The 24767-nt window shown below is 40.6% G+C and overlaps 1 protein-coding gene across 12 annotated transcripts in view; it reads right to left on the reverse strand.

The window, feature by feature from the left end:
* USP49 (ubiquitin specific peptidase 49) overlaps positions 1-24767 on the reverse strand; it is a 103191-nt gene that overhangs the window by 7439 nt on the left and 70985 nt on the right. For 10 of the 12 annotated variants that reach the window (XM_081295486.1, XM_081295485.1, XM_081295489.1 and 7 more), the window contains 3 exons: positions 5572-6946; positions 4204-4408; positions 426-534 (listed from right to left, as the gene is read on the reverse strand). In XM_081295486.1, coding sequence (XP_081151612.1) covers positions 426-534; positions 4204-4408; positions 5572-6918 — 1661 coding nt within the window. In that variant the 5' untranslated portion in view covers positions 6919-6946. Of the gene's footprint in view, positions 1-425; positions 535-968; positions 2145-4203; positions 4409-5571; positions 6947-14468; positions 14575-24767 lie in introns of those variants that run through there. The other 2 variants (XM_081295490.1, XM_081295481.1) reach the window with 2 other exon arrangements.

Here is a 24767-nt window from a genome sequence, read left to right on the forward strand (position 1 = left end):
ATATATTTTCTGTGACTGTTTCACAAAGTACTTTGAACCTAGAAATTCCTAAACAAGCATTTCAGGCAACAATCTTTACAATTTACTACCTGCCCTTCTTTTCACAGATGATTTTATGAAACTTCATCCTGAAGATGAATCTACAGTGAGTCCAAGCAAGGCTAGAAAATCTTCAGGCACAGATATATCTGGTGCAGGCTAGACAGTTAAACAGGGCCAAAGAGCAGAAGCCCAGTCCTGCTGGGTTCCAAATTCAGTTGGCGTTCGTGTATGTGAACCACTGAATCTCCATGGAAAGCTCAAGGTCTCAAGAGAATAAACTTTCCCTCCCAACACCAAAGCAGATAGACATCTGCCCTCTCCAAGCCTTTGAGGCAGCTATTCCCACAGCTCACAACCATCTGGGACTCCCAGAGCAAGCTCACCTGAATCTTTTAAGGTGCAGCCGGAGGACCTGAGGTAGTCTGTAGATCATTAACTGCTTTCTAGCTTCACTCAGAACAAGGGGTTTGGGGTTGGACTTGCGTCGTTTGCCTATATGGTTTGGGAAGGTATAAGACATAGGTTGTAAGGAGTCTCATTCTTTCCTAGCTATGGCAGAGATGATGACTTGCCATTCAGTATGCATTCTCCTTAGTATTTGACCCCCAGTTTTACTTGGGGCAGCAATGTGATGCTCTGTAAGACTGCACTTCCCAGCTTCTCATGTCTGCATGGTGTGGCTCTGGAACTGCTGAGATGAAAGGAGTGACTGTGGCACTCTGGGAAGGCTGCTTAAGGGGGGCTGACTCAGTTGCAGGGTCATCCCTTTGTCCTTCCTATGGTTTTCTAGAACTCCTCTGGGACCACGACCTTGAAGATGGAAGTCTTGCACTAGGATAGTATACCAGGAGGGAGAAGCTTGGGTTCCTGATGACCATGCAGTCACCATGCCAGCCCCTGAATGTCCTTCAGACTTCTTTTATAAAAAAATAAAAAAAAAAAAGTAAAATTTTATCTCATTTAAGTCATTTTTATTTGAGTTGACTGTTACAAGCAACCAAAACAAATTGGTATGGGTTCAGGATGGTACACTCTAGATGTCATGAATTCATTGATGAAATATAATGAACAGTCACTGCAATAGCATGTACATAGGGTTGAATATGCCAGGGTTTTATACACTTATAACTTAAATTATGACGCACTATAACTTTAAAAAGCTTTTAATTTTCATAAAATAAGCCTATCTCAATTTTCTGCTCACAGCTAGTAGGCTAAATGAATTAAAAATTATTTAAAACTCTGAATATCAGTTTCCTCACCAGTAAAATGGGGACTAATGCATATAATTGAGGTTTAGGAAAAAGATAAATGTATAAGATTACTGAAGGACAAATATTTAAACATATTTTCAGTATGATTGTGGCGTATACAAATGTTCAGAAAATAAACTTTGCTGTTTCAATTTTTTATGCTGTGCCTAGTTTTGAAACATGGTTCTAGGATAAGGCATACTACTAGGCATGCAAGACAAGGCTGATAGCCAGCCAAGTTCATCCAATCCAACTGTAGAACCAGACTTTCGTTTTATTTCTAAAACTACTGAATTGTGGGGAAAATGCATTTCTAAAATTTTAGCAAATAATCAATGGAAATAAAGTTCTCTTAATTTCCAACAGAAGCCTTCTCTGTAACCATTTACTGACAGTTAGAGAGGCAAATGGGTGGGATTACAAAATTAGTGGTCCGCTGAGGTGCCTGCTAATTTTCTCTGAGCTGTTGCTCTCATGGTCTCAGTATATGAAGAGCTGGGCATCTGATTCCAAGTCCAGTCTGTAGGACTTGTGAAAGGCAGCCAAGCACAGCCTGATGATGTATCACAGCTTTCTGTGACAATAGGATGTGGACGTGTAGCTGCTCAAAATAGACTGCATCAAAATGAGCATGCTGCAGAAGCTTTTATCAAGGCATGCAGTCATGACACACAGGGGCAGGAACAGAAGAAGCCTTCAAAGAGGGGCCTGGCCCTATTTTCCATTCCTGTTCACAACATTTTTGAAAATTATTGCAGCTCTGCTTGGGAACCTGGCAGTGACTGCCACCCTCAGCAGAGGGAGTATGTGAGCTAAGATGAAGACAATGTAGAATCCGGCTTTGTTTCCCTAAAATGAAATTCACAAAGAAAAAGAAATTACTGATTCAATTAAGATTGATCAGTGCTGTCTCTGTTTGATTAAGGTGGCCACACAGAGGTAGAAGACTGACAATTCTGGAACTTCACAACCAACAGATCAATGCATCTATCCCTTCACTGGTTTTCCTCCCCGCCAGCATTTGTACCTGCCTAGAGAAATCCTGGTAAATGGCACCTCTGGCAAGCAAAAGAACAATCCTTTCTTGGAAAAAAAAAAAAAAAAGCTTTATCTATCACGTCCACAAAGATGGAGTTAAAGCTGTTAATATCCTTTTGTTTCTTACAAGCAGAAAGCTTTATGAAACATGAAAAAAAAAAAAAACAGGAACTGCTCTAATTAAACAATTTAACTCATCTGCCTCTCTATCCAAAATGAAATAGGGATAGGTGGGTTTACAGTTAGCCAAGTATATGTCCAATTTTAAAATGGCAAAATTCTATCTAGCATTTTTTTTTTTTTAAGTGGAACTGCAAATTGAACCCAGGGTCACTTTACCACCTTTTTAAAATTTTGAGACAGGTTCTCACTAAGTTGCAGTCCTCCTGACTCAGCCTCCCAAGTTGCTGGGAGGTATAGACCACCATGCCCAGCTGCCATAACTTACTGTTTTAAAAATCCATGTGCATAATACATTAAGAAGTACTACCGGTGGGGTGAGATGGTGCATGCCTGTAATCCCAGTGGCTCAGGAGGCTGAGGCAGGAAAATGGCAAGTTTGAAGCCAGCCTCAGCAACTTAGTGAGGCCCTAAGCAACTCAGAGAGACCATGTCTCTGAATAAAATATAAAAAAGCGCCGGGGATGTAGCTCAGTAGTTAAGTGCCCCTGGGTTCAATCCCTGGTACCAAAAAAAAAAAGAACTACCATAAGATTTTTTGGGGCAGTTCTGGGGGGTCTAGCTCAGTGATTGAATGCTTGCCTAGCATGCATGAAGCCCTGGGTTCAATACCCAGCACTGCAAAAATAACACTAATAATTTTTCCCCAAAATTTATAGTCAGAACTGAATTATATGGCTGCAAATTGATTTCTAGGTCTTTGAACAATCCATTACGTGTGTGTGTGTGTGTGTGTGTGTGTGTGTGTGTGTGTGTGTTTTGCACCCAGGGTGCTTAACCACATCCCCAGCCCTTTTTTATATTTTATTTATAGACAGGGTCTTGCTAAGTTGCTTAGGGCCTTGCTAAATTGCTGAGGCTGGCTTTGAACTCGAAATCCTCCTGCCTCAGCCTCCCTAGCTGCTGGGATTACAGGCTTGTGGCACTGTGCCCAGCCTACTTTAATATTTTAGTTTCTAAATCTTTATATGCCATAAAAACCAAACCTGAGCTTCCTCATATTTGCTCTGCATTTCCTCTCACATTATGGGTTAACAGAAGCATTAAGTGCTACAAAATATCCTGCATTAGATATCCATGTAACCATATGTAAGGAGTCACAATTTCAAGTTAAAACAACACTACAGAAAAACTTGACCTCGAGATCATCCCTGAAATGTGAACCTTTCAAGTATGTGAAGGAAAAAAACATACAGAAAACATCCATGAAGCTGACAATGAATATCTTAAGACTTGCTGTCTTGGTCCCACTATACCAATCTTTAGCATCACTTCTGACTTTAAATCTACCAAATTCAGTACAAGAACATGATTTTCTGAGACCTCAACCCTCAAACAGGCTATGCTGCCTGAATTTAGACTAAAAAAGAATTGTCAGGCTCCGCATTCATGAGCTTAAACACTATGAAGCTAAGTAGTATCATTCTCAGTAACATCCTACTTCAGGAACCACTTTCAAATACCTCCCAGGATAACAACTAATGACAATCAGGATGGGTCTTTGTTTTTAATACACAAAGTCCATATTGCTTATTTTTAGAAAATGGGAGTAAAGTATCTTTAGAAGATGAATTCAAATAACTCAATATCATTGGTGTTACTCTGCACTAAAGGGACAAAAGAAGCACCTTAAATTGACATTCCAGTCCCAACCTCCTCCACCCCCATCATTTCTCTACTTAGTACTCACTGTTACACTGGTCACAAGCGTAGATTCTCCCTTCCAGGGCCTCTGTCTCAGTGAACTTGGCCAGCATCTCAGTAAGCAGGCACTCTGTCTGATTCAAAGGAACAAACCCCTTTTCTATGCAATGATAGCGTTCAGGGAATTCCAGGGACAGATCCCAAAAGGGTTCAATAGTATTTGATTTGTAATTGCAAGATATACATGTGACCTAGAAGGAAAAGATTCATTTGTAGATTATATAATTTTCTACCTTTCCACACACATTTTTGCTTGATTTAAACAAATAACTTTATCAAAGCTAAGTATATAATTTTCAAAATAATAAAATTTTAAAAGAATTGGAGCATATTATATTGGTGTGCATTTCTAGCTATATGATACTAGTTACACACTGGAAAACCACAGAACACAGTGATTATACCTACTGCTTTCTCTTCATCTTCATCAAAGTATGATGCACCATGGAATGCTGCAGCAATATAGACTGCAAGTTATACTGAAAGCATTCAAGGAATCAGTCTGAGATGGATGATTTACAGGTCACTGTCTACTTCATTCATCCTCAAATTCCTCCTCCCAACTTGAAGCCAACTTGGCCTCTCTTTTTACTCTTGTTAACTGAAGCTCCCCTACATTGATTCTCTGTCTGCAGAGCCTCAAAGTACTGTGACTAGAATTCCTCTCCCACTATAACTTTACCATTTGCACTTTACATGCTCAAAAAAAGCATCAATAAACTTTCTCTTCTCATCCCACTCATCAGTCCTTCAGTTCAGTAGAGGTTAACCTGAATCTCCTACATTGCCCATCTCCTTTCTTTTATCTATAAAAAGTCTGTCTGCATATTCTCACAAGACCTTATCCATGAATCTACATGACTAAAGATCCAGGAATGAAATGAAAAGTAAAGGCGAACAGAAAAGAGGCTTTTTTTAAAGCCTTTAGGATGCTCCCAGCCACCTCTCTTCCTTGTAGGTTAAGATGCTCTTTAAACCAGAATGGAACTAGGGTTCTAGGCAAACTCTGTTCAGTCCCCTAAAAATGATCACAGCATGGGACACCAACAATGGGTATTTAATTATAACAATGACTGTATGACCAATATCTTTATTAGCAGGTAAAGCCATTCACAGAAAATAAAGTGGTATGGCCTGGCTGGAAAGAGTGGGCAAGTTTACTCACAAGGCCATCAAAGTGTACAGTACAACAACAGATATAATGGCAAAATGCATAATCACAACAAATGTTGGCTATCCTAATTAGCCCAGGAATCCGGGGAGGCATTCACAGGACACTGAAACTACAACAGCCGCCTCCCGCCTCCCTCCCTGGTGCTGGGCAGAGTGGGGGGGGGGGGTGAGCCACACCTACCTGACTGAGCAGCTGACCATGAAATATGGTGTTAACCACTTTTAAGACCTGTTTGGTGAGCTTCCTCTGGGAGAAGGGGATGAGGATCCGGTGCGTGGTGCCCTCTGACTCGAGTTCCTGCTGTACTTTGTGCAGCAGCTCGCAGAGAAATTCCTGCGCGTCCTGCTGGTCGTAGCCACGGAAGGCGGGGATCAGGCTCCACACGGAGTGAAGCATGGCAAAGGGCGACACTAGTGCCCACTTCCCGGACCACATGACTCGGAAGAGGGTGTGCAGTTCATGGCAAAGGGAAATGTGCTTTGAGCTGGGCTCCTTGTTCTGGATGAGCTCCAGGCTTCTGCTGATGGAGGCCCCACCGTTCCAGCAGAGGCCTTCCCGCTCGCACGCCTGGGCTCGGTCGCTCCTCGCCGACAACTCGGTGGCAGAGCTGCTGGCCAGCCTGCCAGAGAGCGGAGCCTTGCCGTTCGTGGCTTGGGGAAACAGGTGCTCTGTGGTGGATGGGTCAAGGTTCAGGAAACACTCTCGGAACTTCTGCAGGTGGCTGAGCACCTGGAGGATGGAGTTCATGTAGCAGGTATTGCCCAGGTTGCGCAGGCCAGTCACGCCGGGGGCCACCGCCGGCTGGCGGCGCGGCTTGAGCGCAGAAGCGCCGGGCGTCCGGCGGGAGGCGGAGCGCGCGGCGGAAGGGCCCGCGCGGCGGGGCGCGTGCAGAAGCAGGCGCGCGCTCTTGCGCGGAGGGGCGCTGGCCAGCTCCTCCAGCAGCCGCCGCTTTACCTCGCGCCGCCGTTGCCGTGCCGCTTCCTTCTTGAGCTCCAGAGCCTCCTCCTGCCGCCGCTGCTCCAGTTTCGCCCGGCCCCGAGAGCTCTTCTCGAACCACAGCCTCAGTGTCTTGGCCAGCAAGCGCTGGCGCCGGTACCACAGAGCCGTGAGCATCTGCGGCTGTCCCTGAAGAGCACGCTGCGGCTGGACCACGTCCTCGCCCGAAGCCATGGACCGCAGCGTCCGCCCACGTCTCACTGGCTGGTCCTGCTTCTGACCCCGCACCGCCAGGAGGGAGCTTCTCAGCAGCTTCAGGTCCCCCTCCGGGTTATCATTGAGCACGTAGTCCTTGCACAAGTAGCAGAACACATAGAGATCCCGGACTTCCATGGCTAGTGGGTGTCCAGTGTCTTCAAAGTGTTTCAGTGCGTGGTCCTCAATGTAGCGGCCGCAGGCCACGTGGGAACACTTGAGGCAAGCCCACACAGACTCGGTGGTGGCGCACTCCAGGCAGCACCACTTCTGAGGGTTCAGGATGGAGTGGTCCTGGGCGAGCCGCAACCGCCCTACATGTTTGCATCTATCCATGTCTTAGAGCAATCGCCACCCTCTCAACCTGGCAAAAAGCCCCAAAAAGGGAAGGGGAAAAAAGAACTTTCAGCAAAATGTTTTCCTAGAGAAAGGCTTGGGAATGGCATTTCAACCCAAGATGTGCTAGTTTTCAATTCAAAACTGGTTGCTTTTAAAATTGAAACTTGTTATACCGAGTTTCAAATACCAGTGAGAGAGATGAAGAGCCTCAAACAAAATGGCAATCTCAGGTTGATTTTAATGTATTTCAAAGTAGAGATAGTCTTGCACAAAGTATCATTTTTTATGCTACCTAAGGAGGAAGACCTCGAGCCTCAAGTAACATTTTACATGTGTCTTTTTCAAAATAACATTTACATCTTGTGGAAGGGGTGGGGAAACTTTCATTCTCACTCAAAGGACAGGTATGTAAAGAATTTGATAAATCTGATTTGGGACAAGAGGTCGAGTGACTACTGAAATATTACTTAGCCCAACTACAATTTTAAAAGCAACAAATCTGCCAGAGATGAAAATGATTTTTTAAATGGTGGTACTGGTCACGGTGTCACTCGCCTATAAAGTCCCTGTGACTTGGGAGGCTGAGACAGGGAAATACATACCAAGTTTGGGGCAGCCTCAGTAACTTATGGAGACTCTGTCTTAAAATAAAAAGGACTGTGGATGTAGCTCAGTGGTAAAGCACCCTGGATTCAATCCCTTGTACCAAAACAAAACAAAACAAACAAAAAATAACATACTGAACACTTTTTTCTGTGTAATACTGCTTTTTCAGTATTCATAAGAGAAGCCTAGTAGGCAATTTCTCAAGGGAAAGAAGCTGGATGACTATTATTAAAAAAAAAAAAAAAAGGTTATTCTTTGGAATCTTGAAGCTTCCACCCACCACCTGCAACCCATACCAGCTTTTAAAATTCCCTGAAGGCAGTCCTCTTATAAAATGAATAGCCTTTATCTCCATTTCTTTTCTACTTCTTGTTTCTATGAGCAACAGTTCCAGATTATGGGGTCAACCCAGAGAAGTCTAAATATAGTGTACTAAGTAGTTCATTTCGTTTTCCAGATATCCTTTTGGCCTAGTTCAGTTGCCAAAACCCACACATACACATATACATACATACATACATACATGTATGTATGTATGTGTATGTATAAATATACACACACATTAAACAAGCTCTCCATATTAAACAAGCTCTACTGGTGTATATACATATACACATACATACACAGACTGCAGGACCAAAATTTTTTTTTTTTTTTTTTTTTTTTTTTTTTTTTGGTACTTGGGATTGAATTCAGGGGCACTATCTAGAGACAGGGTCTCACTGAGTTGCTTAGGGCCTGGTGAATTCGCTAAGGCTGACTTTGAACGCGGGATCCTCCTGCCTCAGCCTCCCAAGCCACTGAGATTACAGGCGTGTGCCAGCATGCTGGCAGTCCTTCCCTTCCCTTCAAAATGGCAGAGGCCAGCTGCCCATATAAGAAACCCTTATCATGTATAAATAAAAAAATAATTTTTTTTAAAAAGAAACCCTTGCCAGATGCAATGGTGTACACCCATAATCCCAGCAGTTTGGGAGGATTCGACAGGAGGATCGTGAGTTCAAAGCCAGCCTCAGCAAAAGCGGAGTGCTAAAATACAAAATAGGGCTGGGGTTGTGACTCAGTGATTGTCCCAGAGTTCAATCCCTGGCACCAATAAACACATAAATAAATAAATTGGATACACATGATGGTCTCTCAACCAATTATCAGGGACACAAAAGATGTCAGTAAGGAAGGAATGAAGGGAGATGGGAGAAATATCAAGAGTCAAGAAATTCCCAAGTTTATCACTATTTTTTAAAATGTTGTCCCTGAATCACCTACCAGCATCAGAATTCCCTAGGCTTCTTCCTGGTTACTACTCTAGACTTAATGAATCTGTCTGGAGAGGAGACTAAAATCTCCATATTAAACAAGCTCTACTGATGAATCTTTTGCACATTAAAATCAAAGAACCACTACACTAATCCAATCAGTTATATAGGGAGGGAAAATTCACAGAAATCAAATTTTCATTCTCAGATTCTTCACTCAGACCAACATCATCCAAAAGAACTTTCTATAGTGATGAAATATTCTCCTTCGTGCTGTAGTAACTAGTCACAAAATTACCAAGCATTTGAAATGTGGCTAGTGAGACTGAGGGACTGAAGTTTTAATTTTAGTTAATTAAAATTTAAATAGTCACACACAGCTAGGCCTGGTGGCTCTCACTTGTAATCCCAGTAACTCAAAGGCTGAGGCAAGAGGATCACATATTTGAGGCCTGCCTCAGCAATTTAGCAAGGCCGTAAGCAACCTAGTCAGACCCTGTCTCAAAATAAACAATGTAAAGGGCTGGGGATGTAGCTCAGCAGTAAAGCACCCCTGAGTTCAATCCCCCATACCAAAAATACATTATTTTTTTTTTAAAATTAGTCACACACCTACAGTAGCTGCAGTATTAAAACAGCAGACTTAAACACACCAGGATATATTGTTTAGCTCACTCCACTTTTCTTTTTGTTTTCTTTCCTTTGAAAAATTCAGTACCTACTGAATCATACCTGAATAGCATCCCCTTATAACTCAAAACGTAATACCTAGCCAATCCCTATTTTTGCCTCAATGTGTCCTCAGATATTTAATTGCCACCAAAATGTTCTCCTGTGAAATACAAGTCAGCTTCACATCCTACAAAGAGAGAGTATTTCTGTAAACAGGAATATAGCAGCACAACACAGAACACCGATGCCTTACAAAATCAACTCCTGTGCTAGGAAAAAATATGCGGGAACAACCAAAAGCCAAAATAGAAAAACACTAAAACACTATTTCACACCCTCTCCGTGGAGCCCTGTCAAATGGAAAGGGCACTGTGGAAATTCTTCCTTCCAATCTCATTTCCTGATCTATAAATCTGCTGATCACGCACATCCTTTCCTGCACAGCCCTTTTCCCATTACAAATCTGTTGTGGTGACTCAGTAACCTGCCATATGGCAGAGTAAATCCATTCAGGAAAACACAAGGCTACTTTGTACCTCACCACATGGACCTAAGCTAGGCAGACTAGCTTCTCTAGAGGAAAACCATAACTGATCATGAAATGGAAATTTCCAAAAAGTGACACAAAAGAAAAAAGCTAGCTTAACCAACATGTAAGATAAGAGAATGAAAAGAACACAACCTCAGGTAGGCTCTGTTCAAGGAGAAATGTGTTTAAATCACCTCCCACACACTCTGCTTTATTTCATAACAAGCCCTAATACCCACTAACAGAAAGAGGAATTCTGTTGTATATTTTTCTGACATGTACAGCTTTCCCTTCATATTCTCAAAGGTCACAATAATTCTAACATTTCTACTTGAAACATATATCATCCAGTATGACAGGCACCCAATATCCAAACAGACTTGCAGTGTGGTTGGGAAAGAACAGGATATATCTGAATAGTTCTACATCATTAAGTAGATCGGTCATGTAAATAAATGCCCTACACAACCTGGATTAATCTGCATATAGAAAAGTAACCTGAAAAATATTAGCATTTTTTAATTACCATAGTTTTATTTTAAAAATCAGAATCAACCTGAGTTAAAAATCACAATCAGTATTTTAAGTAATTCTACTAGAAAAATGCCACTAAGTATTAAGTGAAAATATAATGGAATCTTTTCAACTTCTGCCTTTTGTTCTGATGAGAAATATCTAGAGGGGCTAGGGATGTGTCTCAAGCAGTAGCACGCTCGCCTGGCATGCGTGCGGCCGGGGTTCGATCCTCAGCACCACATACAAAGATGTTGTGTCTGCCGAAAAACTAAAAAATAAATATTAAAATTCTCTCTCTCTCTTTCAAAAAAAAAAAAAGAAATATCTAGATTTACCACATCACTTAAAAAAGTCTCCATGTGAAAGATGACTAAACATAACAATCATTTTTCAAAAATAGCCTGAAAACATGGTATCTTTTAATTGGATTCTTTCAATCATTCTTAAATAGCAAATTTCTTAGCAGATCTTAAGTGCATCACCAGAAATAATTTTTCTTAGGCAGAGGAATCAACAAAAACAAAATAGGAAAAAAAAATCTTCTTTAGGGAGATCTCCATTTCCCCCCTCTCTCATGTTATCCATTTTTTCCGTTCTTAATGAAGGACTATGGAATAATCCTGCTTGGTCTTGGTGAGACCAAGTGGCATAAATTCCAGCTTCAGAGAGAGTAGACACTATGGTAACATGCTGACAGCCTTCATTTACATAAAAGAATACTAATTACGTGGTATCATCAACATCTGTGATTCCGCTCACTGCCATATGCGACAGTGCTGGGTATTTTAACCCTTCAACTCACTAAATGTATCCAGAATTGCATCTGTGACAAAATCTGAAGACCACTTGAAGAGACATAGTGAAGGCATTTTTAAAAATGACATGATAAAACTAAATTTTGTTTTTGCTAATATTTTATTTCCAAGTGGTATGAGAAAATATAATTAATTATCAATATATAATTAAGGAAAAGACTTTCATAAAATATAGAAATCACATTAAGAGGGGCTGGGGATGTAGCTCAGTGGTAGTGCACTTGCCTAGCATGTGCTAGGCCCTGGATTCAATCCCAAGCATTAGGTGAAAAAAAAAAAATCTCATTAAAATATAGTTAATAACCCAAAAGGGAAGGGTGCCACGAAAGTACTATGTAGGACTTTACAATGACAATAGCTTTTAAATTTCTACATTTATAGCTAAAACAAAACTGAAATTAGGGCACACATTGAAAAGGTGGGGTTAGGGAAGCTAAGGGCCATGTGAGGTGGAGACTGCTGAATAGGTGGAATGTCCTTGCAGGCTGCTGCACATCCCCCTTCCCCTTGTTACCACCCTCCCTGAGTGGGAGTGTGTAGGGGAGTGTTCGAGGGATTACCTCTAGAGCACAGCTCGAAGACCCCTGGAGGGACTGAAATTTCTGAGAGAAGTCCAAAAGCTCTGATGAAATGTATTCTCTGGCTCTTGGACCTGAGAACAGGAACATCCATTAAGCAGCAGGTCTTGGCCACAGGTGATGGGACCTGATGTGCTGGTGTCAGAACCCTTGCAAGATGACTATCACTCATTTGTTGTCAGTAATCAAATGCTGGAGTTCAAGAATAACTGTGTAATTGGGGGTTATGCAGATTTGGGGTTATACCAGCATAATGTATCACCTTATGATACCTTATGATACATTATGCTGGTATGATATTAGGATGAGCTTTCTTCAATGCAAAAAGTGTACAATAGGGCTGGGGGTGTGACTCAGTGGCTCAGCCTTGCTGGGCATGCCTGAGGCCCTGGGTTCAATCCCAGGATGGCCAATCACAAAACACTGGTTTGCTCATGGGGAGGGACCATCCCTGCCATTGTCCAAGAAAACAAAAAAGACAGATGCTTTGACATCTGTCATCTGACAGCAAATGACAGTAAAAATGCTTTACTTTGTACCAAATACCGACTTCTCTAACCATAGAAGAACCAGAACTAGGCCTTGGCGCTCTGTACTTCACTCTCTCCTCTTGTTTGCTTCCTTCCTCTCACTGCAAATATTAAGTCTATTCTAATTTAAGAGAGAGACAGAGACAAAAAAGAAAGACACAAGGTTGCCCTGCCTCTAGACTATCCTTGATACTGATTAGGCTCCTCCTTCCTCTGCCCTCTTGACCTCTGGAGGAGTATTATGCGGCTTCATCTCCTTGCAGCTCCTCCCCAACACCCAGATTTCATGGGAACTATTTTCTCAAAGGTCACTCACTAGCGATTTCCTTATAGTTAAATTCATTAGCCTTTGCTCAGTCTCCATCCACATTTGTACTGCATTTGACACCAAGTGAGCATTCTCTCCTGAACTTCAGCCTACCATTCTGGTCTGGTTTTCTTCCTACATCTGTAATCACACCTCTGTTTTCAAATGTCTCCCAGTTCCTTGACATGTCAGCTTTCCTTAAGGTTTTGTCTGCACTTCTCAATGATTTATTTCATCTATTCCTAGAACTTCAAGCCATCATTTCAACATCGCATTGTATTTTATTCCCACAAATATTTTTAAATTGCTTTACCAAGATATAATTTACATACTATAAAATTCACTCACTTCAAGTATACAACTCAATAATTTTTGGTATACTCACAGAACCCCAGCATACTTTTGAATATAAAAGTGTTTCTATTTCTGGCCTGGGGGTGTGGCTCAGTGGTAAAGCATTCCAAGCACAAGTCAAGCCCTGGGTTCCAGCCCCATAACGAGAAAAATAATAAATAAAAAAAATTTTTTTTAAAGTTTCCATTTCCTTGCAGCAACTCAGTCTCTGGTTGAATTTTTACATACTGACACCTGCATTATGCCACACTACCATTATTAATGTTTGAAGGATGAAGCCACTGCATGTTTTGGGCTTTTCTGTTTGGTAGCAGTGATGATCATACTGTGTACTCTACACTCTCTATCATCTGGGTCTCCTAATGAGCAAGATCAGTAAGATGACTGAAGGGGACTAAGGAGATGCCATCTGTGGAATGAAGCTAGCTGGCCTTCAAGGCATCACACTTTTTGATTCATTAACCTAAATACTATATCCAGAGAGGTCAGTGCCTAAACCTTAGTCCTTTTTCCAGGATGCTAGATTGAGGGCAAGGTGGAAAAAAAAAAAAAGGCTGCTCATATTAAAATCAGAAAATTTTGAATTCCATGGGAGACACACATCCCCTCTCTCCCTCTTTCTCAGAAATACTACCCCTGACAGTGCAGAGAAGTGACAGCTCAAAGTAGTAGAGAACCAGGCTAGCTGTGTAAGGATTACTTGGGGCTTCTTCAAACTTAATAGTCTGTTGGGTTGGGGGACAGCTCAGTAGTAGAGTGCTTGCCCAGCATGCTCAAGGTCTTAGACTCAGTCCTCAGCACCACAAAATAAAAACACTTAGTAGTTTGTATTGTCTTCAGATCAAAGGAATTGGCTTGCTACAAGTAGGTATCGGCTCTGCACCTTCTAGAGGCTATCCATGTTATTAACCTCAAACAGGCACTGTGTATATTTTGAACCTCCCCAGTAGCCAGTTCCCAGTCTGTCCCAATGCACAGGCTCTGCAACATGGTAGCCCCCTCACCAACCCAGGGAATCAGTTCAGTCACCTAATCTAACTTCGCTTTGAATGCCAACACATGAATTCTCCAATTAATAAAAGAAACATGTTACTCACAGGCCAGGATTTTCTGTTGGCCAAGAAAAAATTATCCTAATGCAAAAGAACCCTGATCTGTTAACTTGATAACTCTTTGTTTTTCTTCTTTATTAAAGATAGGCATCTTTACCCAAATGTGGGCACAATACATGGCACAATGGCACATAGATCAATTCCATTAAGTGCAACAGAAATCCCACTTCAGACAAATGGGTATGAGACTTGCATGAGGCAAACTACCTCTTGTGTCTCATTCTGACTGGATTACAACATTGGTAATAATGTCTGGAATACCAGCCACTTACAAGGATAAGGCAGGAGGATCTCAAGTTCTAGTCCAGCCTCAGCAACTTGTATCAAAGTAAAATAAAATGAGCTGGGGATAATAGTTCAGTGGTAAGCATCCTTAGTTCAATTTCCAGTACTAAAAAAAAAAAAAAAGGAATTTTCCTAAAGACAAAAGGAAAGGAGAATTAGATAGGAATGAAAAGATCTCTCATTTGAACATATATGTTTTGTGCTTTTGAGATGGATCAAGTAAAGAGGGGCGCCAAAAACAACACCAGGGTCAAAATAAACCCCAGAACAGCTTGAGCGGATCTGCTAAAAGAGAAAACAGAGTTTTTTTCCTGAAAGGGGAAAACAAAAAGTCATTAGCAGTTTTTATGTTTTGTTTTAGCATGATCTCCCTGACAAACCAGTGATAAAACAAGGTCCAAACTAAGGTTTCTTATCACACAGAAAATTTTTCTACACCAAAAAGTGGGGTAGGTCTGTAATCCCAGTGGCATGGAAGGCTGAGGCAGGAGGATTACAAATTCAAAGACAGCCTCAGCAACCTACAAGGCCCTAAGCAATCTCAGCAGGACCCTGTCTCGGAATAAAATATGAAAAGGCCTGGCGGGGCTGGGGTTGGGGCTCAGTGGTAGAGTACTTGCCTAGGATGCCTGAAGCATTGGGTTCAAGCCTCAGCACCACATAAAAATATAAATAAATAAAGGTATTATGTCCATCTACAACTAAAACAAAAATTTTTTAAACGAGACTAGGGGGGCTGGGGTTCAGTGGTAGCACACTTGCCTGGCATGTGTGAGGCACTGGGTTCGACTCTCAGCACCACATATAAATACATAAATAAAATAAAAATCTATCAATAACTAAAAAAAAAATATTAAAGGGAGGGGGGCTAGGGATGTGGCTCAGTGGTTAAGCGACCCTTCTATTGCTACCACTGAGAAAATTAGTGTTTAACCTCCAAACATCTGATCATAGGAACCATGGTTTGTCCCTGCAGTAGGCCTCCCAAATACCAAGTTCTCTGCAGCAGCCAGACAACCAATCAAAAACATACATATGCATATGCCCATATATCTATGTCAAATATATATCACACCCTTCTTGAATTTTACCCATTACATATATGTGGTTTATTGTCTATATATTATAACCAGTATATCTTTTAAAAACTATATACAGAAATAAATAATTTTCTCCTAATAGTTCATTAAGCTATTAGATGAAAACTGACAGGAAACTTTATAATGGGTGAATAAGCCTGACAACATCTGTCTCCAGAACAGTCGGCCCTCCCTAGTATGGTTCCTAGCAGCATCACCTATCAAGTATTTTGCTAAAAGAACTGAGCCTAAGTCCAAGGAAGCCTTGAGATCTAACTACTAGGTTAGGGGAAACCTAGGAAATAGGAACTTGACACCACAGGCTGTGATTAGCCAAATCATGGAGAAAGCATATGGCAAACACTACAGAGTCAATTAGATAAGGTTCTTTAACAAATGAATGACACTAAAAAGGGAGGCAGGGGGCTGGGGTTGTGGCTCAGTGGTAGAGCTCTTGCCTAGCATGTGTGAGGCCCTGGGTTCAATCCTCAGCACCACATAAAATAAAATAAAGATATTGTATCCATCTACAACTAAAAAATAAATTTAAAAAAAAAGGGAGGCAGGGAGAGTGGATCTTCTATGGATTAGCGATAGATCAACTAAACATAATATGTGGTTCTTATTAAATACTGATTTGCATAAACCAACTATAAAGATTTTTTTTAGAAAACTGAGGGAAAATGTTCTAAAATACTATCTATAGCTACACTACTGTTTTTTTAAAAAAAAAGCTTTATTGAAGGTTTGAAGTGTACAATCTGATAAGTTTTGTCACAATATATACTCGTAAAGTCACAACCAAAATAATGAGCACATCCAACACAGCCTAAAATTTACTCATGCCCCTTTGCAGCCCCTGACTCCAACCTCCCTTCCTACTACTCCCAGTCCAAAACTGGGAAAAATGGAACACAGAGTAAGTATTAGATGACATTAAGTAATGATTAGTTTGATATGATAATGGTACTATAATTTCATTTTTAAAATATTTGTATGGCAGTAATACCTCTGAGGTTTACAGGTAAAGTATTATGATGTGTGGGGCGGGGGTGGGGAGGGGTGAAAAGTGGCAGGAAGAAATAAAACAAGATCGTCAAAATGTTGGTCACTGTTGAGCCTGGTTGATGGTTACATAGAATTCATTCTACTAGTCTCTTCATTTTTGTGTATGCTTGAAAAGTTCCATAAAAAATATTTTTAAACACAAAAAACAAAAAATACCTTTTAGACTCAGATGGCCATTTGGGAGGCCACTTGCAAGCTGCCTCCCAAATTTCTGTCAATAACCTCACCAGATTTTTATCTAGAATTCTGTCTTCAAAATTTTCTGCCTTTTGGGGACACCAATCCACTTCAGTGAATTTGAAGTACCTCTTGCTTTCTCATGGCTTCTCTTTCTGAAGCTTCTTCCTTTCCTGAGAAAGAAAGATCCCTGATTTTTTTTCTCCTCTTAGAACTCTTTTCCCTCCTCATTCCAATCATCCAATGGAAAGGAGTCTAACTACTTTATCCCCCAAGTCTCACTATAGTCTCAGTAAACTGTGGCTCAAAAATTACATTTTAAAAATCCAAATATTTTTGTTTCTCTGACCCCAGTCATATTAATGTTACTCCCAGTCCACATGATGCTTGGTGTGCCATGGCAAAATTTGGCCAACAGATCCCTTACAATATGTTCAAATATCCACCACCTGGTTGTTTGCTAGCAGGGAGTGTAGAACACCCTTTGTCATAGAAATGATGTTATGACAAGCTCTCAGTTTCATTTTAAAAGCCTACTGAACCTACAATGTATCTATACTACAGTACTAGAATACTAGTACCACCACTGTGGAAGCTAACTAGCAAATGTATTTATTATCTTTTTTATTTTCTTTTGCAGTACTGGTGATTGAACCCAGGGCCACTCTACCACTGAGCTACACCCCCAGCCCATTTTATCTCATTTTGTCTTAAGTTATTTTATTTTTATCTTAAATTGCCCAGGCTGGTCTCAAACTTGTAATCCTCCTGCTTCAGCCTCCAGAGTTGCAAGAATTACAGGTGTGTACCACCACATCTGGCTTCAAATGTATTTTCTCTGAGAAAATTAATTCAAATTTGCAACTCAGGATGCCAGAAATTGCTTTCCAGCTGCAGCCCAAGCAGTGAAATGGGGAATACCCTCCTCCTACTTTCTCCACATGGCTGAAGAGGGCTTTCCACACATGGCCATTAGTATGGAAGACACATATATACATTGGGAACTGCCTGCAGAGAAAAAAAAAAAAAAGGAACAATTTCTGTGAAAAGAAAACAAATCTGACTAGAATTTACAAACGGATCCTCAGATTAGATGCCAATGTTGGCTGTTTTGGTGGCTACTCTAAGAAATGGAAACCCCATCTTCCTGATGTCCTGCTACTTAAATGACAACAATAACATTTAGTCTTGTGCCCTGCCCCACACAACACACCAAACATGTCAGGACAGAGACCCATCATATTCTGCACAGAGACACCATATGTATGGGGGTGGTAGTGGGAATTGAACCCAGTGGTGTTCTACCACCAAGCGACATCCCCAGCCCTCTTTAATTTAGAGATAGGGTCTTGCTAAATTGCCCAGGCCAACCTCGAATGTGTGATCTTGTACCTCAGCCTCCTGAATATCAGCTGGGATTAAGGTGTGTGGAAAGCACTTGGTTTCAAGAGCAAAGATGAGAAAGGTCCAAAGAGAAGACAGGAGTATTTGTTAAATATATATTAGGGGAAAAAAACTGGATGTTACAAAGAGAACAGTCAGGAATTTTAATAGGGAACTGGTAAAACAAATTATAAATCAGCCATATAGTGGAAACCAAGAGTTGCTTAAAAAACAGTATGTGAAAAAGCAAAGGGACAAGAATAGTGTATATAATAGATCATCAAAAGTGTAAAAAAGGGGCTCAGGTTGTGGCTTAGCATGTTTGAGGCTCTGGGCTTGATTCTCAGCACCACATAAAATAATAAAATAAAGGTCCATCAACAACTAAACATATATATTTTTTTAAAAGAGTGTAAAAAAAAGCCATGCACACACTCATGCAACTTAGAGGATAAACAAGAAGCTAGTACACTACATGCCCTGTGGTAAACAAGTAGAGACAGAAAGAAGACTCTGTTGTCAACCTCAGCACCTTTAGGGGATATGGCATTGAGGAAACTCACTGTTTCAGCAACCATAAAAATCCAGGCATTGAGCTGGGTGCAGTGGTGAAAAGCCTTAAGTGCAGCAATTCAGGAAGCTAAGAAAGGACAGGGCAATTTCAAGGCCAACCTGAGCAACTTAACAAGACCCTGCCTCAAAATAAACAATAAAAAGGGCTGGGGATGTAGCTCAGAGGTAGAGTGCCCCTGAGTTAAATCCCCAGTACCAAAAACTAAAAAACAAAACAAAAAATTCAGGTATCAGCAAGATGATTGAAGATACGCACAAATATGTTTTGTCATGCTTTCATTAGGAAGTAAGATTTTGAGATAAGCAGCGTGATGACATTCATGGTATACAGAGAACCTGAGATCATGTTCTAGAAGCCCTAACCACTTCATAAAGAGCTCTCTTGCTGACATGGTGTGTATGCCTATAATGCCAGCAACTCAAGAGGCAGAGGTAGGAAGATTGCAAGTTCAAGGCCAGCCTCAGCAACTTAGACCCTGCCTCAAAAGAAAAAGGGCTGGGGATGTGGCTCAATGATAAAGCACCCCTGGGTTCAATCCCTAGTACCAAAAAAAAAAAAAGCCCTTTCCCCTTCCCCTGTCCATAACTTTACAACTGGCAAAGTACAAATCTCTTATTGCAGACTGGCAATACAACAGAGCCTCTGCCAGTCAAATGTCAATCACATTTCATATCAACCAAGGTACGAAGTTAAATTCTACTCTTCTTTCCAGGTGGTACTCCCAACAACTGTGCATAGCGTGGAATTCATGGGCAGACTCTTTTCCCCCGAAACTCCAGAAATCCCCCATGGAACAGCTCCTAACATTATTCCAGTTTACTGGTCAGTAAAATACCTCTCAACAGTGCACCAACCTCTCTGAAAGAGTGGAGGCAGGGGAATGTGTGTGTGTGTGTGCGCGCGCGCGTGTGTGTGTGTGTGTGTGTGTGTGTGAGAGAGAGAGGGGGGGGAAGAGAGAGTGAGAGAGAGAGAGAGAAAGAGAGAGAGGGAAAGAGAGAGGAGTATGTCCTAATAGGTGGTGAAGGGAATCAGCTGAATGGCGAGGGAGGTTCAAATGAGAGTACACACACTCCTGTACTTGGAAAGTAGTTAAATCTAACCAAAATACCAGCTGCCATGGCCAGCTATGCTACCTATTTCTGAAAACAAGCTCTTATCAGCCACTCATTTTTGCCTCCATAGGGCTTATTATGGATATGAGGTGTCCCCCAAAAGCTCACGTGTGAGACAATGCAAGAAGGTTCAGAGGAGAAATGATTGGATTGTTAGTCTTAACCCAATCCATGATGGGATTAAATGAGTGGTGGCTAGTAGTGTGTGACTGGAGGAAGTGGTTAATAGGGGGCATGGCTATGAAGTATATATTGTGTATCTCGAGCTACAGTCATTCTCTCTGCTTCCAGATGCCATGGGAGCTGCTTCCCTCTGCCACCATGTCCTGCCATCATGGTCAGCCTCATCTCAAGCCCCAAGAAATGGAGCTGACCTTCTCTGGACTAAGACCTTTGAAATCGTGAGCCCTCAAATAAACTCCCCCTCCCCTACAATTGCACTGATGGGATCCTTCAGTCACAGCAGCAAAAAATCTGGCTAAAACAGGGCTTTTACCTTATTAGGCTGGTTAATGGAGCACCTTAAAGTAACTAACACTGTGGCCTTGATTTCATCCAGAGTCTCATCTAATAAGGCATCCATAGTATGGTATTCTTAAACAATTAGAGGACACTCTTATATTAAAAACAAGAAAAATCACTATCCTTTCAAAACAAATTTGGTTTATCTCATGTTATCTACTTTTCTTAGGTCTTTAAACATTGTTTAATGGCAACACAGAGCAAAGATAGTAAAAGCCCAGTAAAGTTGTTAAAGTAAATCCATTGCATTACAAAATGCAGTTGAATTAAAGAAGCAGAATTAGCCTGAGTTCAGTCTCCAGTGGGGGTATGTCCATTGAATACTCACAGATCCAGCAGAATGTGCTGCGTGGCAAAAATATCAAAAGGGCCTTCTTTCAATAAACCATAGAAGGCATTTGAAAGACGTGAACTGTGCATGACCCTCATCTCTTGTATAAGGGTAAAGCAGGAGTGCTTCTGGGTACTCTGCTACAGTGAGCGGGCACAAGAGGTGACAGGACTGGGCCCTAACTCCTGCAAGAATAAGACAGAGGGCCACTGCACAAGGGAACACACTTCTTTGTAGTTTAAGTCCCACTAAATCCTAGCACCCCTGCTCCTGTTTTAAAATATTCACCTTCCGATTCTGCCAGTGAGTCCCATGATTTGCATTAAAACATCAAAGTCCCCATAAAAGCAAACATAATCTTATATGGGAAATGCTAAGCTAATCAACTAATAACTAAATACAGGTTTCTTTACAGTAGCAGGAAGTAGAAAGCAGAGTTCTGACGGACAAGATACTGGAGGGAAAAGTATGAATCACTGCCTCTGAGTCTTAAGGCTGTATGACCAATGAGGATGGTCCCTAGAGAAAACACACAAAATAAGCTTCCCTGACTTCATAAATGTTTCTTTAGCATCTCTTCTATGTTGCCTGTGATAACTGTGTGAATCAATGTAGATACTCATAAGATTATAATACCAAAAAAAAAAAAAAAGATTATAATACCAGTGGGATATATATCTTTAACAAAGATGACCAAGATGTAATGAAACAAGATATACTTGTAATCCATTAAGTATAGCTTAAAAAAAAAAAAAAGACAGTCTCATTGTTCAGAGGCAGGCAACTCCTGGGCTCAAGCTATCCTCCTGTCTCAACCTCCAGAGTCGCTGGGATGAAAGGCATGCGCCACCACACCTGATCAATGTCAGACTTCTGAGGGACCATTTAATTCAATGCTAATTCCAAGGGGCCAGCTTACTAGTCCTCCAGTAAAGAAAATATGGCATCAAGCTGGTCCAGATCCAATCTGGACTTTAATGAAAGGCAGAGGCTGGACTATTAAGGTGATGATGTCAGTAAGAAATAAGGAATTGTACTGCAAGTGAGGCAGGAAGATTACAAGTTTCAAATCAACCTCAGTAATTTAGCAAGGCACTAAGCAAACTAGTGAGACTGACTCAAAAAATAATGAGCTGTGTGGTGGCACATGCCTATAATCCCAGCAACTCAAGAGGCTGAAGCAGGAAGATCATGAGTTCAAAGCCAGTCTCAGCAATTTAGTGAAGCACTTAAGCAACTCATTGAGACCTTGTCTCTAAAAAAAATGCAAAAAAAAAAGGGGGGGGCTGGGGATGTGACTCAGTGGTTAAATGTTCCTGGGTTCAATCCACAGTACCAAAAACAAAAACAAAAAATAATAATAATAAAATAAAGGACTGGAAATTTAGCTTAGTGGTAAAGCACCCCTAGGTTCATTCCCTAGTACCTGAATAAATAGATAAGGAATTGTCACTTTGTATTTGTACATTGCAATGACATTTAATGTCTCCAAAATAATAGTTAAGAGTTTGTTCTCTGAAAATTAAATAAAAAAGAAAAATGTAGTGAAAACAAAATCCATCTGTTAAAATAACCAAAACCCTAAGTTCTGGTATCAACCAGATACCAGGGGTCTGAGTGACAAGAGTTCTGAGGACCCCCAAAGTGATCAAACTGACCTAGACAGAATCTGACAGTTGAGGACATCAGTCTATGCTTGACCATGGACTGGAGATCAGCAGTAAGAGGGGGTGTCCTCTGAGCAAATTAGACTGCGTTCTTCCTCAGCAGGTCTCCAACTCATAAATAGACCCACTGGAGTCTGGTGATAGCCTATGAGGGCCTGAGAGCACTGGTCACTATAACGTCATCCAGAAGGCTCCCTCTGCACTTATTCCTTGCACAGAAAACCAAAATTGATTTTCCACATAGCCTACCTTCAGGGAGAAAACACAATAACCACCAATTCAAGTACCAGTGTGCTTAACAGTTTTATTTATTATTGTAAATTAATCTTCACTCTGATGATTTGACCACATAAGTCACTTCCCAAGATAACTGGTCACTGTATCTTGTTCGCACAAAATTGAAGTTCTGGACCTTTAGAGTTAAGGTCTAGACCCTAGTTACGACTTCACCAGGGTAATGCTACCTGGGAGGGCTCTGGGTAAGAAGCTGGCATTTTCAGGGATAGGTAGCTCTCCATTCACAATCTCTACAAGTAAAAAACAGTTGGACAAAACCTGGCTGGGGCTAAATACTTTTCAGTATTTTTATAATTAACATGCATTATAAAAAGTCAAATCAACTGTCATTTATTGAACACTTACTACATCCAGGCACTGTTCTAATACTTAACATATATCATTCATTCCTCATGATAAGCTGATAAGGTAGTTATTTTAACCCTATTTAAAATAGAAGAAACTTAGAGGTAATGAACCCTATCCATGATTGCACAGCTGATACATGGCTAAGCTCTGACTTAGACTTCGAAACTCGATGTTAACTAAATGCGATCAACCACTATTAGAATTTAAATTTTTTTTAAAAAAAATTCATCTTCTTGATTACCAGAGCAGGATTGAACATCTTTTCAAGTATATATTGGCCATTCTCTTTTCTCTGCTGTGAACTGACATAACAAGCAAGCACTCACCACTGAACTTCCAATCACATAAAAACTTACCAGAACTAATATGAACTCAACTGCTTTGAAGGACTATCAAAGCTTTGTGCAGTGGCAGTATTGTGGCCAATGAAGTTTATCTGAGGCATGATTGTTGCTAATTGAAGCACTATCAATAGAAACATACTTAATAAGGTCAGAAACAAATAACAGGCATTACCTATTCTAAGGGATGAACCAATCCTTTTTTTGGTTGGTCGATTTGCCTTTTTCTCATTAAATGATTACAGTTCTGTACATTTCTGGATGTAAGGCCTCTGACACTTAGATGTGTTGTAAGTATCTGTGTATAAGTGTGTGGCTTGTCTGTTGTTTAGGGGGCCATGTTGTGCATAGGATTTATAGTTCATGCAATCATAGGGTGCATTTTATGATTTTATATTTTATGAAACCATTTCTTACCCCAAGATAATTAAGATATTCCCTTATAGTTTTTCCTAAAAGTTATACAGTTTGCACTGAAGTTGCTAACACATCTGTGTTGTTTTGCTTTTGTTTCCTATTCTACTAGCCTATTTGACTCACCATTTCCCACTGCCACAGGGTTCCATTACCAAAAAGACAAGTTAAGCCAATCTTGCTGGCTCATACCACCTCTTCCCCACCAATTATTTTAAAGTAACTTTAGCCGTTTTTGTTTCTTTATCATATGAAACTTAAGGTAAACTTGTAAAATTATGTCCAAAAAATTCTTTTGCAAGTTTGATTGGCATTGCATTGAATTTATAAACTTATTTTGGGGAAAACTGACCTCTTCGTGATAGTGAGTCTTCCCATCCATATCTACATTTAGTATTTCCTGGACACCTTTTAAAGTTTTTGTGAATGGAATCTTTTGAAAATATAATACACATTTACCAAATGGTTACTGCTAGTATGCCAAAATGTAATTCACTTTTATATTAGTTTGAATCATATGGCATTGCTGATATTTAATAATTTTGACCTAAAAATCATATTTCATATTATGTTCAAACATTTCTAATCCAAAACTCAGGCAATCTTGCTGAACTGTTAATTGTTCTAATAATTTGTAGATTCTTTTGCATTTTCTCTGGGTGACCTCATAATCTTCAAGTACAGACAGCTTTCCTCTCTTTTCTATTTCTTTTTTCTTGTCTTCTGGCATTAGCTAGGAACTCTAGTTTGTTAGTAAACAATAAGGGTGATACAGTGGGTATCATCTCCTTATCTGAACTTTAGAGGTAATGGATCTACAGTTTTACCAGAAAGTATAATGTCTATCTAGGGGATTTTAGTTAACTTTAGGTTACAGAAGTTCTTTTTTATTTCTAGTTTGGATAAAAAAAAATTAGACTAAATATTAAATTTCATCTAATATTTTATTTTGCACCTATTAAGAAAATCACAC

The sequence above is a fragment of the Spermophilus citellus genome (genome assembly GCF_964194105.1).
Source record: "Spermophilus citellus genome assembly, chromosome: 5".
Taxonomy (NCBI): domain Eukaryota; kingdom Metazoa; phylum Chordata; class Mammalia; order Rodentia; family Sciuridae; genus Spermophilus; species Spermophilus citellus.